Source organism: Carettochelys insculpta, chromosome 20, assembly GCF_033958435.1.
Source record: "Carettochelys insculpta isolate YL-2023 chromosome 20, ASM3395843v1, whole genome shotgun sequence".
Lineage (NCBI taxonomy): Eukaryota > Metazoa > Chordata > Testudines > Carettochelyidae > Carettochelys > Carettochelys insculpta.
Genome location: NC_134156.1, coordinates 6782398 through 6800521, shown reverse-complemented (window position 1 = coordinate 6800521; position 18124 = coordinate 6782398). Strand labels below are relative to the sequence as shown.

The 18124-nt window shown below is 44.9% G+C and overlaps 2 protein-coding genes across 10 annotated transcripts in view; both read right to left on the bottom strand.

Annotated features, from left to right (window-relative positions):
* ST6GALNAC1 (ST6 N-acetylgalactosaminide alpha-2,6-sialyltransferase 1) overlaps positions 1 to 10171 on the bottom strand; it is a 75782-nt gene extending 65611 nt beyond the window's left edge. For 4 of the 8 annotated variants that reach the window (XM_075014502.1, XM_075014500.1, XM_075014499.1 and 1 more), the window contains exon 1: positions 8686 to 10171. Coding sequence is in view for 5 of the 8 variants with exons in the window: in XM_075014500.1 (XP_074870601.1) it covers positions 8686 to 9859 (1174 nt within the window). In the remaining 3 variants the exon portion in view is untranslated. Of the gene's footprint in view, positions 1 to 1230; positions 2839 to 3433; positions 3673 to 4003; positions 5709 to 6494; positions 7856 to 8685 lie in introns of those variants that run through there. The other 4 variants (XR_012648242.1, XR_012648243.1, XM_075014503.1 and 1 more) reach the window with 4 other exon arrangements.
* An 861-nt stretch (positions 10172 to 11032) lies between these two features.
* Positions 11033 to 18124, bottom strand: part of MXRA7 (matrix remodeling associated 7) — a 54518-nt gene continuing 47426 nt past the window's right edge. For both annotated transcript variants that reach the window (XM_075014936.1, XM_075014937.1), the window contains exon 4: positions 11033 to 13934. In XM_075014936.1, the coding sequence (XP_074871037.1) occupies positions 13820 to 13934 (115 nt within the window). In that variant the 3' untranslated portion in view covers positions 11033 to 13819. The remainder of the gene's footprint in view (positions 13935 to 18124) is intronic.

Here is an 18124-nt window from a genome sequence, read left to right as displayed (position 1 = left end):
TTACCCCCTATTTTAAGAACAGCACACACAATGATTTGCAATGCGCTACATGTTTACTGTAGGACCTTCACAAACTTTTTACATATTCTCGTGATTGCTTTTTCAGCTGTTGGCAAATTTCTCATTGGAAATGAGACATAAAGGGAGCCCAGATGAACGCAATATAAATGTGAAGGATTGGGTCTATTCAGTTTGAAATTCTGTTTTCATCTTCGATTCTCCTCTTTTTTGAAGCCATTCCAACCCCACTTTAATTATGCCAATTTATTTCATGTTTAATTTTCTTTCTTCAAATGTGTGTTGCCCTTTACTGGAGGAATGCAGCAAGTTTCCTTTTCCTTTTTAAAATCAAGACTTCATTAGCAACACTATGGAAACATGGATACAGTATCATATCCCACAATGCACTGCTCATAATTAAAGGGGGCAATTATCCAATGTTTGAGATCCCATATCATTTGTTATTTAGATATGTGTTGTTTCTTCTTGGGCTTTTAGACATTCACCATGTATCAAAAACCATCCTTTTTTTTTTTTTTTAAACCTTTGCAATTATAGCATTGGGGGCCACAAAGAGGTCTTTAAAGAACCCCATGGGTTGCAGACCCTCGGCCATTACAAACACTAACATGGATACCAAGTCACTTCAAAGTTTGTTGCTGTGTTCTGTTTTGAGTTTCCACACTGTGATACAGTATATTCTGAATGTACTGCCCATGCAGTATCAGCTCATTGCTGCTGGGGGCACTGATGGATGTGAAGATTGGAACAGAAGCACAGCAGAGATGCTGACAGCACTGCACAGCAGGGAGCACAGGTTCTGGATCCTCAAAACCAGCTCAGACTGGCGGGATCGCATCATTTTGCAGTCATAGGACAAAAAGCAGCGGCTGCAAAACTTTTGCATGCACAAGGCCACTTTCACGAAACTTTGTGAAGTGCTGTCTCCCACCCTAAAGAACAGCAATACCAGAGCGAGACCTGCTTTGGCAGTTAAGGAACACGTGGCAATTTCTCTGTGGAAGTTTGCAATGCCAGATAGCCACCCATCACTAGGAAATCAATCTTCAGTGGGGGCTGTTGTCATCCAGGTAGCCATGATGATCAACAAGCCTCTCCTGCAAAAGACAATGACTCTGAGGAACATGCAGAAGATAGTGGACAGATCTGCTGCTTTGGGGTTCCCTACCTGTGGTGGAGCCACAGATGGAACATGCATCTCCAGCCTGACACTGGACCACCAGGCTTCTGAGTATAACAACTGCAAGCGATACTTCTCCATAGTGTTGCAGGTGTTGGTGGATCACAAAGATTGTATCATGGGGTGGTCAGGAAGGATGCAGGGCATGCAAAACTTTAGGAATTCTGGTCTGTTTGTAAGGCTCCAGAGTGGAACTGTCTTCCCAACGAATTAACAGAGATAATTCACAATAAGGGCACGGAAATGTCCATATTGATTATGGGTGACCCTGCTTACCTTGTTCCCTTGGCTCAGGAAGCCATACACAAGCAACCTGAACTCCAGCTCTTTAATCACAGCTCAGCAGGTGCAGAATAGTGGTAAAATGTGACTTTGGCCATTTAGAAGCCAGGTTAGGTGCCTTCTAGCCTGCTTAGACTTCAATTAAGAAAACATTACTCTTGTCATTGGGGCCTGCTGTATTCTTCGTAACATTTGTGGGGCAAGGAGGGAAGTATCATGCCTGCATAGGGGGCTGAAGCAGAGATCCAGGCAAGAAATTATCAAACAACCCCAAGGGACAACAGGAAAGCTCAGAAAGAGGCATTGAAAAAAAATCAGGAATGCCTTGAAAAATCAAGTTTGTGAATGAGCGTGAAGGACATTAATGGGCATTCCCACCACCACCCATGCTGTTTCCTTACCCTTTATGAAACCCTGCTTCAACTGCGTGACAGCCATCACCACTCAGCCAACCCCAAAGCATGTTAACCAATAAACAAAATTCTTTTTCCAAATATAAAGTTTTTATTTAGGGGGCCCTAGTGGCAGAGTGGTGGGTAGATGGGTGGGAGGGAAAAAGGATAATAAAGTCATGGCTTGTCATCACAGGTTAAACTTCTGCTGGGGAGTGATTTTGTGGGGCTAGACAGCAGGGCTCTTCATGGCTTTCCTACCCTCGTTCTGGGTCCTCCATGAGAGGAAGGGGAGGAATGGGTGAAGGGAGGAGGTATGGGAGGGGCAAGGGGAATAGACTGGATAGAAGATGCAGAGCCAAGAGCAGGGGAGTGGGCTGACTTGGTTGAGGGAGATGTCTTGTGATGGTGCCTGGAGTGACGAGGGGATACAGGACCAGGAGCTGGGGAGTGGACTGATTGGGCTGAGGGAGGTCTAAAATGCTAGTGCCTGCCGTGGCTGGGGGATGCAGTGCCCTATGCTGGTTAGGAGGACGAATGGATACAAGTGGTATGTAATAGTGGTGCCTGGAGTGGCCTGAGGACACACGGATTCTAAAAGGGGAAGGTAATGGGGATGGATAGAGTGGCATGTCATGGGGCATGTGTTGCAGGAGGAGGGTGCAGAGCTCACTGACTTTGTTTTCTCAAGCATTGTTTCACTTAAGGCAGAGATCACTGATTGTGACTTCTCAATCAGTGACTCAATCAACGCCGCCTGCCATTATGGACATGAATGAAGCAAGCATTTGCGCTTGACGGTCCATCATGTTTTTTCTCCAGTCAATCAGATCTCCTTTTTCCTTTGTTACAACATCAAAATAAGTCTCCAACATTCATGCTGGAACTTCCTCCTCCTCCACATTTGGAGCAACCTCTTATGGGTGAGACTTGAGCCTCTCTGTCATCCACCAAGGTCGTTTCCTGATAAAATAAATGTAGAAATATTAATGACATTGTCAATATATTTTCGTCCTTACTTGGAACAATGACCATACCGACAGAATGAATGGCTGTCTGTCTCTATGGAAGAACATATTGCAACCGCAAAGTTACTCTGGTGACTTTTAAGACTGAAGGATGCATAATTCCAAGCAGAACAATTTAAACTCTTCTGCAGTTGAGATTTAGCTTACCATGGTGTTGAAGGTATCTTCAGATCACAGGAAAAATTTTTTCTTAAAGCATTGTGGTGTTCTTAAAGCAGTGCCTGGATTTTAAAGTGGCGGCTGCAGGAGTTAAAATTCATTAAAAACAACAAGAAGTCCTGTGGCACCTTCTACACTACCATATTGTGGAGCATAAGCTTTCATGGGCAAAGACCTGCTTCACATGCAGATGCACGTGACGAAGCGGGTCCTTGCCCATGAAAGCTTACGCTCCAGAACATCTGTTAGTTTAGAAGCTGCCACAGGACTTCTTGTTGTTTCTGAAGATAGATTAACTCGGCTACCTCTCTGATAAAAATCATTAAAAGTCACCACAGGCATGCACATGAACCAGGGAAGGGTCTGATCACCTGTCGGACTGTGGGGGGTTGCCTGGAGCACATGAACCCAGGGAGTATCCGATCGTCCGCTGGATGGAGGTAAGAGGGTTGCCTGGAGCGTGCGCTGCTTGAAGTAGTACCTGGATTTTAAAGCGATTACTCCAGGAGATGCACGAGTTTTGCTCTGCACTAGGTAGGTTACAGGCACAAAATCAGAGACTCGTGAAACTTCCCATCTGTTCTAGGTTGCCAGATGAGACATCAGCCTCCTCAGGAAGAGGATAAGGAGAGATTACTTGTTCTGTCTGGGTACAATGCTGAAAAATTTGCAAGAATGCTCTGGGGGCCATGCTTCCAGATTACTTACTGGTGTCTTGGTGTGGTAAGGTGTCTTACCATGGAAGCAGGAACAAGTTAGGTCTCCCCAAAAATTTCATGAGGAGAATCCAAGAATGCCTGTCTCACACCTTCAGCTTTGTCCAAACAGGATCAGCACTCCATCCCCAGAAATATTAACAAACTGTTCTAAAAGAAACAGGCATAGACCCTCCACCCCACAATTGCAACATACTATTATCAGGAGAAAAAACACCTGCTTACCAGAAGTCTCCTCTCCAGGATCCGAAGCTGTCTCTGAAGCTGCCTCCTGAGTTAAGGGGATGGGCTCCAAGTCAAAAAACAGCTCCTGGGTTTCAGGCTCTGCTTCTGTGCTCGACTGGACTCTGCTGTCACCCACCAGGATGAGAGTCATCCTCCTCCCAAGGAACACTCTGTAAATAGGTGTTGAGTCGTCTTCTGAGGAAGAGGTTGTGTCTGTCGCCCAAACAGCATGAAGCTCATTGTTGTATCAGCATCTCTAGGGAGATGCCCCAGACTGACCGTTAACTTACTTGCATTTCTGGCAGCTTTACCTCAGCTCCTTGATTTTTTATGTAGCACTGCTGAGCGTCCCTGTTGTACCCTTTCTGAATCATGCCTTGTGATATCTTAGCATAAATATCAGCATTTCTTTTGCTGGCTTTGAGCTGGAGGAAGATAGCTTCTTCCCCCTTCGAGATGAGTTGCAAGATCTACTGTTGGCTTTATGCTGGGGCCCTTTTGCAATCCTGAGAACTCATGGCTACAAGGTGTGCTAAGTGTGCTGAGGAGATGTGATCCACACGTCTGCTCACCATGCTGGCCAGAGAGGAAATCTAATAAACCCAGGAATTTTTATGACCACCACTTCCTGTCACCTACTACTGGCTCATCCGGAGAGCAGTGGAAGTGGAGTGATGACCAGAAAGGATACATAAAGGGGAATTGTGGGACAGTTTTGGAGGCTAATAGAAATCAATTTTAATAATGCTGCCATCTGCACTTGTATAGCACAACATTGTAAAATTGACTTTTAGGAGTTACACCCAGGGAAATCAGTATCACAAAAGTCGCTGTTAGAGCCCCTTAAAATTGACCTATGGAGCGCTGGGTTGTAGACTGATGGTTTGTAAAAATCGACCTTAGACACTTAAATTCGACTTAATCTCCTAGCGCAGATCAGGCCTACAAACTGAAGAGGGGGAAGGATCAGGCCAAAACTAGGAGGTTGCTTAGCTTGTGAAAGAGATATTTAGATCAACTGTTTAGGGTAAGAATTTGCATGTAACAAGTGTCATAGCATATTAGAATTAGCTGGCATTATTTTAACTCAGTAACTTACTTTGACCTGACTGTTTTCACTTACAACTATTTAAAGCCTACTTCATACACTTATTAAAAAATGCTTGTGTATCATCAAGCCCAGTATAAATTATTGTTATGGGGGAGAGGGGATGGCAGGCAACCACTGTGCATGTCTCCCTTTCAATGATAAAGGGGGGTAGACCTTATGACCTTTCTCTGTGTAAAACTTTTACATAAAGTAAGATAGATTTCTTTGGACTTTTGGTCCCTTTTGAGGGTTGGTTTCCTTGGGGCCTGAGCCCTTATAGTGAGCTCTCCTGGAGCTGAACCATTTCAGTGTCTGTGTTGCTCTGGAGGAGGACAGTGGTGAAGAGCCTCAGAGAGCAGGAAGGTGCTTGATGCACACAGCTGGGGGACAACCCCAAGGGGATTTTTGTGTAACAGGGAAGTGGAAACTCCCTTGACTGAGATATTCAGACAGAGACAGCATTAGGGAAAAGTCTTGTAGGGAACAATCCCACCCTGCCCAGAGAGCAGGTATGTAAGATAGATGACAGAACAGATCAACTTCCATCTCTATTTCCTTCAATTTCCACACTTCTTGATTGAAATCAAGTATTAGACAAAGACCAAGTCAAATGACCTAAGAAAATAAAAGACACTGAAAAGTCAAAATGGGGAAAAAGGCATAATTTTGTTTTAGCATTAAGATGATTTCAGAATACATTTTTTTCTCCAAAAAAGTAACTGGGATGAGGGCTCTCCTTCCTTTAGTTCCATGGATACTAATCCCAAATCATCAGATTTCTTTGCTTGTCTCAGTCCCCTCCACCTTTTCATTCTTAATCAGATGCAATGCACTGCCTGCCCACAGTTTCCTGCCATTAGAACATAAGAACAGCCATACTGGGTCAGACCAAAGGTCCATCTAGCCCAGTATCCTGCCTGCCAACAGTAGCCAATGCCAGGTGCCCCAGAGGGGGTGAACCAAAGACAATGATCAAGTGATTTGTCTCCTGCCATCCATCTCCCACCTTTGACAAAAGGCTAGTTACCATAGCCTACCCCTTGCTAATAGCCACCTATGGACCTAACCTCCAAATATTTATCGAGCTCTTTTTTAAACTTTGTTAGTCCTGGCCTTCACAGCGTTCTCTAGTAAGGAGTTCCACAGGTTGACTGTGCGCTGTGTGAAGAAAAACTTTCTTTTATTAATTTTGAACCTGCTACCCATTAATTTCATTTGGTGTCCTCTAGTTCTTATATTATGGGAACAAGTAAATAACTTTTCTGTATTCACTTTCTCCACACCATTCATGATTTTATGTACCTCTACCATATTCCCGGCCCCCCCCCCCCGCCGTCTCCTCTTTTCTAGACCGAAAAGTGCCAGTCTCTCTAGTCTCTCCTCATATGGGACCCGTTCCAAACCCTTAATCATTTTAGTTGCCCTTTTCTGAACCTTTTCTAACGCCAATATATCTTTTTTCAGGTGAGACCACCACATCTGCACGCAGTACTCAAGATGTGGGCGTACCATAGTTTTATATAGGGGAAGTAAGATATTCTTCGCTGTATTTTCTATCCCTTTTTTAATAATTCCTAACATCCTATTTGCCTTACTAACTGCCGCTGCACACTGTGTGGATGTTTTCAGAGAACTATCCACTATAATTCCAAGATCCCTTTGCTGATCTGTTGTAGCTAAACTTGCCCCCATCATATGGTATGTATAATTGGGGTTATCTTTCCCCAATGTGCACTAGCTTACATTTACCCACATTAAATGTCACTTGCCATTTTGCTGCCCAATCACTCAGCTTGCTGAGATCTTTTTGAAGTTCTCCACAGTGTGCTTTGGTTTTGACTATCCTGAACAGTTTGGTGTCATTTGCAAACTTTGCCACCTCACTGCTTACCCCTTTCTCTAGATCATTGACAAACAAGTTGAACAAGATTGGTCCCAAGACTGACCCTTGGGGAACACCACTAGTTACCCCCTTCTACTGTGGAAAATTTACCATTTATTCCTACCCTTTTGTTTCCTGTCTTTTAACCAGTTCCCAATCCATGAAAGGATCTTTCCTCCTATCCCATGACCACCTAATTTACGTAAGAGCCTTTGGTGAGGGACCATGTCAAAGGCTTTCTGGAAATCTAAGTATACTATGTCTACTGGATCCCCCTTGTCCGCATGCTTGTTAACTCCTTCAAAGAACTCTAATAGATTAGTAAGACACAACTTTCCTTTACAGAAACCATGTTGACTTTTGCTCAACAAATCACGTTCCTCTAAGTGTCTGACAATTTTATTCTTTACTATTGTTTCTACTAATTTGCCTGGTACTGACGTTAGACTTACCGGTCTATAATTGCTAGGGTCTCCTTTAGAGCCCTTTTTAAATATGGGTGTTATATTAGCTGTCTTCTAATCATTGAGTACCAAAGCTGATTTAAAGGATAGGTTACAAACCACCGTTAAAGCTGCTTCATTCACTGAAAGTCAAGCAACTTCCAAAGACACCTGGTGGGTGAGGTAATGTCTTTTATTAAAACCTACTTCTGGTGATGAGTTTTTCTAGTAACCTGGGACTGACACTGCTACAACACTGCATATCAGTAACCTCTGGCTCACAGCATGGCTTCTTTTCAGTTAGTAGTTTAACATTTCCTGCACCTCCAAAGCCAAATTGGTTAAGATTTTCTGTTTTTTAGTTACTGCCTAGATATTAACATATTCCCTGTCACTCATTTGCATTCATGGTACCATCACAACAGCAAAAATAGAGCCTGAAAAGCACAAAAATACATGAGACATGTAAGCAAAAAAAAAAAAAGATTCACTAACAAATTAAAATAAGAATACATGGAGATAGGAAAGATGTAGTAAGGAGATGGGAGAAGGAAGAGTCATCAGTATGCAGGGTGTTCCTTGCTTTTGTGGGGACATTCTTTGGAAGTTTCAGATGTGAACTTGAAACTCCCTCAATTCATAACAGTGTTCCCTGTAAGATGGGCACTTGTGTACCGTTCAGGAGAGATTCAAATGCTGTCCAGCTGATTAATGCAGTGCCCACTGCTAGGTTTTTGTTTCTACTGGTGGTGCACATCTCTACATGCCTTAGTGAATATAAAAACATTTATTCTGAACATGTATGGAAAGAATTAAAGGGAACACTGTCTCATATTGTATGATATATTTTCTCCTAGTGGATTCTGAGATATCTGAGCTAAATAAAAAGTGTTAACAAGGAATACTAAAAAAATAAAAACCGCTACTACTTCCGAGTTGTTTTCGTTGACTTATTTCTCAAAATTTCCCACAGCTTTTTTTTTCCTAACCACCCATTGTCTTTGAGGGAAAACAGGGATCTACATAAAGACACAGAATCATTTCTACTTCTTGCTCATCACTATATGTATGTCAGTCTTTTTATTTTTTCCCCATACCTCATAAAGTAGCATGAAAAAGATATACAATTGATCCCCCGCCCCACTATCCCTTTCAGACTACCTCTCAAGATAAAGCATCATATCCTAGAACTAGTCTCTATGTCTTGTATGGCCATGAATTGAATTATAGAACTTTCATGAGCTACAAGTCCTCTCACTCCACTCACCTGGTACCATGCTTCTAATAGGGGACTGTGGTGGGGAAAATGACTGCATGGGCTCCATATTGTAAGCCTCTGCTTGGTCCTCTGATCTTGGGGAATTGACCTTAGTCTCCTTTATCTTATTCTCTGTGCATGGCACAAGGGTCACAAAAGTTGTGCGCTCCTGGTTAACGGGCTTCTTCTTTCTCCTGCGTCCTCTCACAAGTAGGGTGGGGGTCCAGGTGAGTTGTTCTGGTTCACTGCTCTTGCCACTTGTCTCTCTGCTCCCGCTTCCAAGGTCCTCCTCAAAGGAACATCCCACTTCCAGTTTTGTTCTCACTGCGGCCACTGCTGATGGGTCCAGCCAGCCACTACCACCAGCTGCTATCACAGCCTTGAAGGCTTCCAAAAGGGCTGGACTATGGCTGTTATCAGGTCCAGGCAACTTGAGGTTCTTGGCTGCTGGATTCCCACACATAGGGCCATTACTGTTATGCCTCTTTGTGGCTGCAACTGAAGCCACAGGATCCTTAAAAGCCAAAGTGCTGCTGCTGTTGGGGGCTGATACGTATACAGGTAAGCCACTGTTGTCTTCTGGCAGTAGGGTGGCTGCCGGTGACCCAAAATTGGAAGAATGAATTACACCGTTAGCCACGTTCCCGCTGGGGCACATCGCCATGGGGTTTGAGGCTGCCAAGGTCGCTCCAGGGCTTGAGGTCACACGGCTCCTGCTGGTTGCCTTCCCCACCGTTCCCGAGCTTGCTGCTGTGGTCGTCCCTGTCAGTTCCTCAGTAGCCACCTTCGTTGTGGTCTGCGTTGTACCCCTCTCGGCCACGTTTGCCACAGGATCCAAAGCTGCCACTGTCAGCTCTTCAACGCTCTCGCCAGCCACCTCCGCCACGGGGCCCGGCCCTGCTGCCACTGCAGGGGCCACCACGCTGCCGGCTGTTGGCTTGGGGTTTGGCCCTCCAGCTGCCTTACCCTTCGGGCCCGCTGCCACGCTCCCCGCGCCTGCCTTCGCCTTGGGGGCGGCCGGCATCCCTGGCAGCAGCTGCCGCAGCAGCTGCCGCCGCCGCCGCCGGCCAGAGCCACTCGCCCTCTTCCTGCGAGCGACCTGCCACGGCGGCTGGCATCGGCCCCGGCCGGGGGCCCTGTGGGGCAGGCCCCACACCTGGTTGCCTGGACGCTGCCGCAGCATCAGCTCCTACCCCAGGTGCCGGCCCCTGGAGGCTGAGAGAGGGGAGGCAGGGCGAGAAGCGGCCGGACCAGCCGCCTAACTGCCTCGCTTGGTATTAGACCGCCCCCATAACTTACCCATACCCAGCGCCACAGCCGCTTGGCACTGCGCATGGGCCCCACGGCCGCGTCCATCCGGGCACTCGCCGAGTCCGCGCATGGCAAGTATGGAGCGTAGCGCGCGGGGCTCCGGCACGGGCCAGGCATACGCATGCGCAGGGCGCGTTTTAGGGCGCCGCGAGCTCACGCGAGGCGCATAACGGTTGTCGCAGCCGCTTTCCGAGATCAGGTGCGCGCCACGTGTACTTTTCGCCCTGAGCGGCTCTTGGAACAACGCATGCGCACTGGTCGAGTCATGGGGTAGTCCACCCAGGTGCTTTTCCAGCTGCCGCCTGAGCACGGAAGCCTACTAGGGCCAATTCTAGTCAGCGTCGCAAGTCAGTTGGGAAACGGGGGTCAGTTCCTTCGCGGGAGTGCCTCGGTCTCACCTCCTGACCCCCCCGGGTGGCCGTTGAAGTCGCCATGGCAACAGGCTAGGGTCTCGTCTAGGGGCGCGACGCCGGTCCTGAGGCGGGGTTGCCATGGTGACATCCACGGTCTCTGTTCCCCTGGCGGCCACGCGGGGTCACCCAATCCCTGTTTGCCCTTTGCGGAGTTTCCCTATAACACATCACCAGGAGGGCGGGAGGTAGCGGAACCTTGGTGCTTCTAACATTTAAATTAGCGGTGTCGTGCCCCACACCGATGCATTACAGCAGCCACCGCCAAACTCAGGGGGCTTGGAGCTTTACAAAGAAAAAACCCACAGCTTGCCACGTGGGACCTGTCATTGCTCCAGTGCCCATCTCTGGATTCTAGGGCAGTTTACCAGCATTACTATACAGAAATACCTATGCTGCTGTATTCCTATGGGTGTAAGAGTGGCCTTTTAGCTTACAGGAAAAAGGCTACGGTTATTTCTAATAAGACTGTCTGCATGGGGAATTATACCTGTATAACTTCAGGGGCCTAACGATACTGGTATAATAATGCTGGTAAATTGCCCAATGTAGACACGCACTTACTGATGGATCAGAAGTGGAGATGAAACTTGTAGTCAGTTTATTAAACAAGATAAACTGATGTCAGACAGATGTACAACAGGCTTATCTTTATTAAAGTTTTCTAAGAAAGTACACTTTTATCCACATTAAGAATCTGAACATTAGACCAACAAAAGGGTTCTAATCTCACAATTATTTTATCTAGTATGTGATTAGCATAGCTCAGAGAGATCATAGTAGAATAGGTTTCATTTCTTTTTTACACTTGAGCCTTGGGGGTTTTGTTTGTTTGTACCATTGCATAACCACTGCTAGAATTTTAACCACCCATTTCACCTACCTCTAAACAGGTTTATTAGAGAATCCTAGGGCTGGAAGGGACCTCAGGAGGTCATTGAGTCCAGCCCGCTAGTGCACAAGCAGGATCAACCCCAACTAAGTCATCTCAGCCAGGATTTTGTCAAGCTGGGTTTACATGGACAGGAGTAAAATACTAGCACACAGCCTGTGCTCATGCTTGCACCATTGCTGGGGTCAGTTACAGTGTATTGCTCAATTTTCAGAACTCCATATGCATAGAAGCAGCCCAAATGTAAAGGAAAAAATAATATTTAAAAGAAGCCATGGGAATAAAACTGAAATTACAAGATTTTCGGACATAAAAGTCAAATTTCCCAGAATTTCATGGGAAAGTCAGCATAATATTGCAATTAATATGTCTGCAAGCAAGACACCTCCACCCAAGTGAAAAAAAAATAGAAAGCATTATGTTTTTAAAAAGCTGTTTCTTATTCTGCTATGGAATCTATGTGATTAAGAAGTGTTCTGCTAGTGAGATGGTTTCTCAAACCTAAAGGAAAGAAATCTTAATTGTTAAAATGACTAGTCCTTAGAATGGGGCTGGAAGAAGTTAAACTGTTGGGTGGCGTCAACAACGGCATAAACTAGGATATGTCCCCTGATGTGAAGGGATTAAAGGGATTTCATAAAAGCAAGAGAAACTAGTACATACAGAGTGCAAGGAATTTAGTACAATTTTCTTGATGAACTAGAAGTACCAACATCTGGTCATGGCTGTTCAAAATACAGTGAAACAAAATGGATTTGAAACATGCCCTTTTTTGTGAATTCACAGAGCTTCCATATAATAAACATTCTGCATCATGGAAAATGTAATTCAAGTTGGACACAGTAGCTCCTCTTAGTAATTTCAGTGTATCTTTTGGTAGTTTATTTACCAGTACGTGAATGGGTAGGAGCTGAAGGAGAAAGGAACATGCCCTGAAGGATACCAGAAACTAGAATAGACCCAACTTGAGCATTAATGCATTAGATTTGGCTACTTATTTAATAACCAGTGGGATTGTGAACCAGAGTGAGAGAGAATTGTCTAATTCTGCCCCTCTTGGTGCTAATGCCGCTTAATTAATAACTATTAGTACTATGATACCCCATGGAAGCTGGAATCCTGGACTAGGCCCCATTGCACTAGCAGCTGCACAAACTCAGAACAAAGAAAGTTTCTGCCCCAGAGAGTTTACAGTCTGCAACAAAAGTTTCTGCCTGCTGGTGTCTACGTTGGTGGCTCTCCTCTTTTGGCACAGCATGACGGGTTAGCCAGCTGCAGAAACAAATCCACATTTTATGAGTGGTCTTGAAGTGTGCTCTGAAACAGGGGCCCAGGACCATGGCTAGGATCCACACTATATAACATTAAAAGCTCACTCAAGGAATATCCAAAAATGGACATTCTGCTCTTCCCTGCATCATCTGCTACATCACTTCACATGACCCCATCCTCTACCCACAACCTATTTTAACTATATCCAAAATCTGCTCTCCCTCACTCTGTCTCACAAAGGACTATGATGTAGCTGTACATCAGTTTCTCATTGTGCCTCTCATGTACTTGGTAGACCAAAGATCATTTTCAAAGATGGCCAGTCTTGCTTCCATTCAAAAATTCTAACGAAAGTTACCATTTCTGCTTCTACATTACGGGATGAGTGAAACAACAGACGTCCCCCACTTTTATGGAGAAGCAAAATTTGAGGGGGACATGACTTTTCCCAAACTGGAATTGAAAAGTTGATGCAGTTTATACCCATAAAGAGATACTTAACTGGTTTCCAGACAAACAACTGACGCCAGAGTTACCTGCCACCAGCCCCACGCTGTCTGCATAATTGATGGACATGATCCTGACCAAATGCATGTCTGTGCTGAATCCGGCGGCGTGCTTTCTCATCATGGGAAGACAGACACATGCTAGATCTGCTTGGATTGGTGTACAAAAAATACCAGTGCAGCTGTGGTGGTATGGGCAATGGCTCAGTCCACCTGCCCAAGCACGTACAGAGGGAACTGACTGAGCATGATTGTACTTGGGCATCTAACCCAAGCTTCTGTGTGTGTGTCTATCCACACAGAGAAGCACGCTCTCACCTGCAGTGCAAACATACACTAAAAGGGTAACCTCCCATTATAGCCATCCGAGTGGGTAGCAGCTGCTGTTTTACAGCACTGTGATTCCTTCTGACACTGTAATGGAGGATCAGAGTAAAGAAATACACTTACATACACAGAGTGCAGTTACAAATTCACCATGCTCCATGGTCTGGCTCTTAACTGACCAGAAAGAGCTAAAATGTCTCTGCATCAGACAAAAATACGGCAATTGCTCTTCTCGGTAAATCAGTAAAAAGGAATAGAAATTACAAGTCTTTGAAATATTTGAAAGAAGCCAACACATTTTTGAAAAACCATCCAAAATATGAAGCTGATTATGCATCTAGTGATATGTTTATAGCGCTACATTCTCCAGTGTTTGAATGATAAGAGCTGCAGGCAGGCCATACACTATGATAGCAGCTGCGAGCCTACATGTCGTAGAGTTTAAGCTGTTCTTTCACATCTCCTTCAGACATCTCTCCAAATTTCTCGCTGTTCTCCTCCATGAGCCTGAAGATGGCAGTCAGCTGCTCTCTCTGAACCCTGCCAAGAAGAAAAGTAAAAGGAGAAATAACCACTCTCCGCAAAGCAGTATATAAGTAGGAACAACGGAGTCAAATGAGACGTAATGGTGCTCACCTTGAGTCCTGTTGACCTCCGCGAATCTGCACATAAAAATGAGCAGGATTTGACCCTTAATACCCACTCCCATAAGTGCACTGCTTTAAAAAAGACCTACTTGGTATGTATATTTGGCTACCTTGCAATCAGCTTTATTCCCAGACTTGGTCCCCTATTTTGAACTTTCTTAGAGCTTCTCAGGCTGATTTATGAACCCTGCTGTACACTGTAACTTTTACACTGAATCCCAGGGAAGCAGTTCTCTGGGTTTTAATCAACCTTTCCATTTCCTCTGTAACACCTAGCAACAAAATATACTTACCAAGTAGGTCAGCTTTATTTTATTAATAAAATCATCTTTTTAAGACTATGAGCTGATTCCTGTGTCCTACAAGGCAGGAGGTTCTGTGTGCACGTGCTTGTGCCTGAGGTCAGCTATTAAGAAATTGCAGGTTGTTTTCAAGTTCTATCCTGAGGGAAGATTATGAGCTTGGGGCTACTCCACAGGTAGACATCCCAAGTGTGTCTTCCTGGGTCCTCAGAAGGGGTTTTTGCACTTGGGTTGTGACAGGTATCTCCTCTAGGTCAGGGAATCTGTGACCTTAGTGGTTTTTGGTTTTGTTTTTTTTAAAGGAGAAGCCTTTAGTGGCTGGGTAATTAAAACGCCACCACAGCCAATCTGGTGTCTGATCTGTGTAACTTTGTTCTCACACACAATCATTTCCGTTTTGGGGACAATTTATACCTCCAGATTAGTGGAACTGCTATGGGCACCCGCATGGCCCCACAATATGCTAATATATTTATGGCTGACCTGGAACAACGATTCCTCAGCTCTCGTCCCCTATCACCACTCCTCTACTTAAGATACATTGATGACACCTTTATGATTTGGACCCATGGTACAGAGGCTCTAGAAGAATTCCACAGAGACTTTAACAATCTACACCCCACCATCAACTTATGCCTCAATTACAACATGCAAGAGATACATTTCCTGGACACTACAGTACTAATCAAGGATGGCCTGATCAGTACCACACTGTACCGAAAACCTACTGATCGCTATACTTATCTACACCCTTCTAGTTTCCATCCTGCACACGTGACGAGATCCATTGTTTACAGTCAAGCTCTTAGGTACAATCGCATTTGCTCTGATCCAACTGACAGAGACCAAAAACGACAAGAACTTTACCAAATATTCATAAACCTGAATTGCCCACCAGGAGAAGTAAAAAAACAAATCAACAGGGCCAGACGAATACCCAGAGACCAGCTACTCCAAGATCAGCCCAAAAAAGCCAAGAACAGAACACCACTGGTCATCACCTACAGCCCCCAACTCAGACCACTGCAACGAATTATTAAAGACCTACAACCTATCCTGAATCAGGATGCCACACTCCAGAAGGCCCTGGGTGACATGCCTGCTCTCTCCTACAGACAACCTCCCAACCTCATGAGGATCCTCACTAACAGCCACAGTCTATACCCCAGGAACACCAGTCCTGGAACCTTTCCCTGCAACAAAGCCTGCTGCCAGCTTTGTCCACATATCTTCTCTGGAAATACCATCACTGGACCTAACCAGGTTACTCACAGAATCACAGGCACTTTCTCATGCTCCTCTACTAACATCATATATGCCATCATGTGCCAACAATGTCCAGATGCTTTGTATATTGGACAGACTTCTAACTCCCTTGGACAAAGGGTCAATGGGCACAAAACAGACATCAAAACACTCCAGATCCACAAACCAGTTAGTCAACATTTTAATGGAATGGGGCATTCTGTCAATGACCTAAAGGTATGTGTGTTATTGAAGAAGAATTACCGCACCGTTCTGGAAAGGGAAACAGCTGAGCTGGCTTTTATATTCAAATTTGGCATAATAACACATGGTTTAAATCATGATGGGAATTTTCTGAGTCACTATAGGGGCTCATCTGCATACCTGGCTCAATCTAATTGTTGACCTTCCCCCCACCCCTCCACTCTCTGATTTGTTCACCTCGATTATCTTTTTCTGATTCGTCCTCCTTGCTTACTGTTTTTGGTTCTCTGTGCCTTAAATATTGAGTATGTTCTGGTCTGGCTATGGTCTGGAGAAGTGGGTCTGTCCCACAAAAGCTCACCTAATAAACTATTTTGCTAGTCTTTAAAGTGCTACTTGACTGCTTTTGTTTTGATTGGGTAATTAAAAGTTCTTGTGGTCCCCCACCATCTGTGCACGAAGTGCCAGAGGGGAGAACATCTTTGACACACCCTTATTCTGAAAGAAGAGCGTCCAGATATGGTGTTATTCTGGAATAGGTATTGCACTTTAAATAGTACCTTAATCCAAATTAGCTTTCAAGCGTGCGCAAGTAGTCTTTCAAGTAGTCTGCCACTGTGACCTGAGCGATCAGAGGGAGAAAAATTGGTCTTGGTATTGATTTGCACTAGCATTTTTTTCATTGTTGAGCAGCGGACATCCTTTGATTATGAAACATTGTCATGGAGCAAATCATCACTGGCACATTGAATATAGGAACAACAGGCCAGATCAGTGGCCTTCAGCCCAGATTCTTGTCTTTTTTTCCTACTCCAAGTTGCTTAATGGGTGGCTTATGTCCTGCATTACGTAGATTGGCATCTGGTGAACAGTTGTATCTGAGAAAGCAGATCCACAGACTGTATTGTTCATATAAACATCTATGATCCAAGGTGAGTGTGTGTGCAGGTGAGGGGGCTGGAATATATGTCAATCTCCAGTACTGGTTTGGTCAGTTGCCCCGAAGCTAACAAATGGACATCTATTGTTATACGTATCCACAAGATTTTTAGAGGGAAGGAGAGGGTATTGTTTCATTCCTAGTTGGGATTGGATACCAGAGTGATGTGGTCTCACTGCAAGTTTTCCATGTTCTTGAGAGTTCAGTGAGTTGTTTCCCAACTACTACACAGACTCCTTGGCTCTCCTGCCTGGGATGATCAGAACTAAAGGAGCTGTAGGGTGGAAGAAGGGCTTCCTAGTATTATATAAACCTCAAAGCTCTTACTGCCCTTCTACAGGGGGCTGGACTTGATGACCTCTCAAGTACCTTCCAGTCCCAGCATTCTATGATTCTGTTTCCCCTGAGAAGAAAGTCCGTTGACCCACAGCAGGTCAGAAATGCACAGCTTGTGATTTCCACCCAAATTCAAACCTCCTCTGCCTCCTTAGCATCCCTGGAGCTGGTTGCTGCGGGGTTGTAGGACTGGCCTGTCTCTGCAGTCTTAAAACCAGCTTTCCAAGGATCTTCTGTTTCTGCCCAGCCACTCCTCCTATGTAAAGAATCTCATTTTCATTCCAGTTCATGTGGCAGATATTCTGGCATCCTGTTCTAGTAATAAACTCTAGGGACTTTTCCACTGCATCTGAGACTGAGAACAGGAGGATTTGCAGCTCTCTCTAATCAATGAAAGCCTGAAAATTTTGTTTCCCATCAGGTTGAAGATACACTCAGGCTGTGGCTACACTAGCACCCCCTTTCGAAATCTGGGTGGTCCTTTCGAAAGGCCCCCATCTACCCGGCAGTGTGCATTTTGAAAGCAGCACTTTCGAAACACGTGCAGCTGCCATTATGCTAATGAGGTGCTGCATATGCATGGCGGCACCTCATTAGCATCTGCCCAAGTGGCTTATTAGCGTCCCCCTTTTGAAAGGGGTTTGCTAGTGTAGCCACAGCCTTAGAACGAGTCTGCAGATTGTGCTGGGAAGCAGACAAGTGGTAATCTCACAAGAACTGGAAAATTGAAGAATACAGTTCAGCCTGTTTCAAGCTAGATTTTTTTTGTGCCATAGGACATTATGTTATATCAAGACAATGATATCAATGTAAAGTCCTAGCAGAGACGAGTCAATATAGCTGAGAGTTCATGGGATTAACCTCAGCTAGATACAAGTCATTAAATATCATCTCTGTCTTGTCTCAACTAGGACTGTAACATCACAATAGTTCTCAAGTTAGTTACCTTAATGTAGAAATATACCTATTCTTGTAATGAAACCACAGCTTTAAGAATATGACATGACGATAAGTGGTACAGTAAACTCTTTCATATCTGGCAGCCCTGAAATTGGC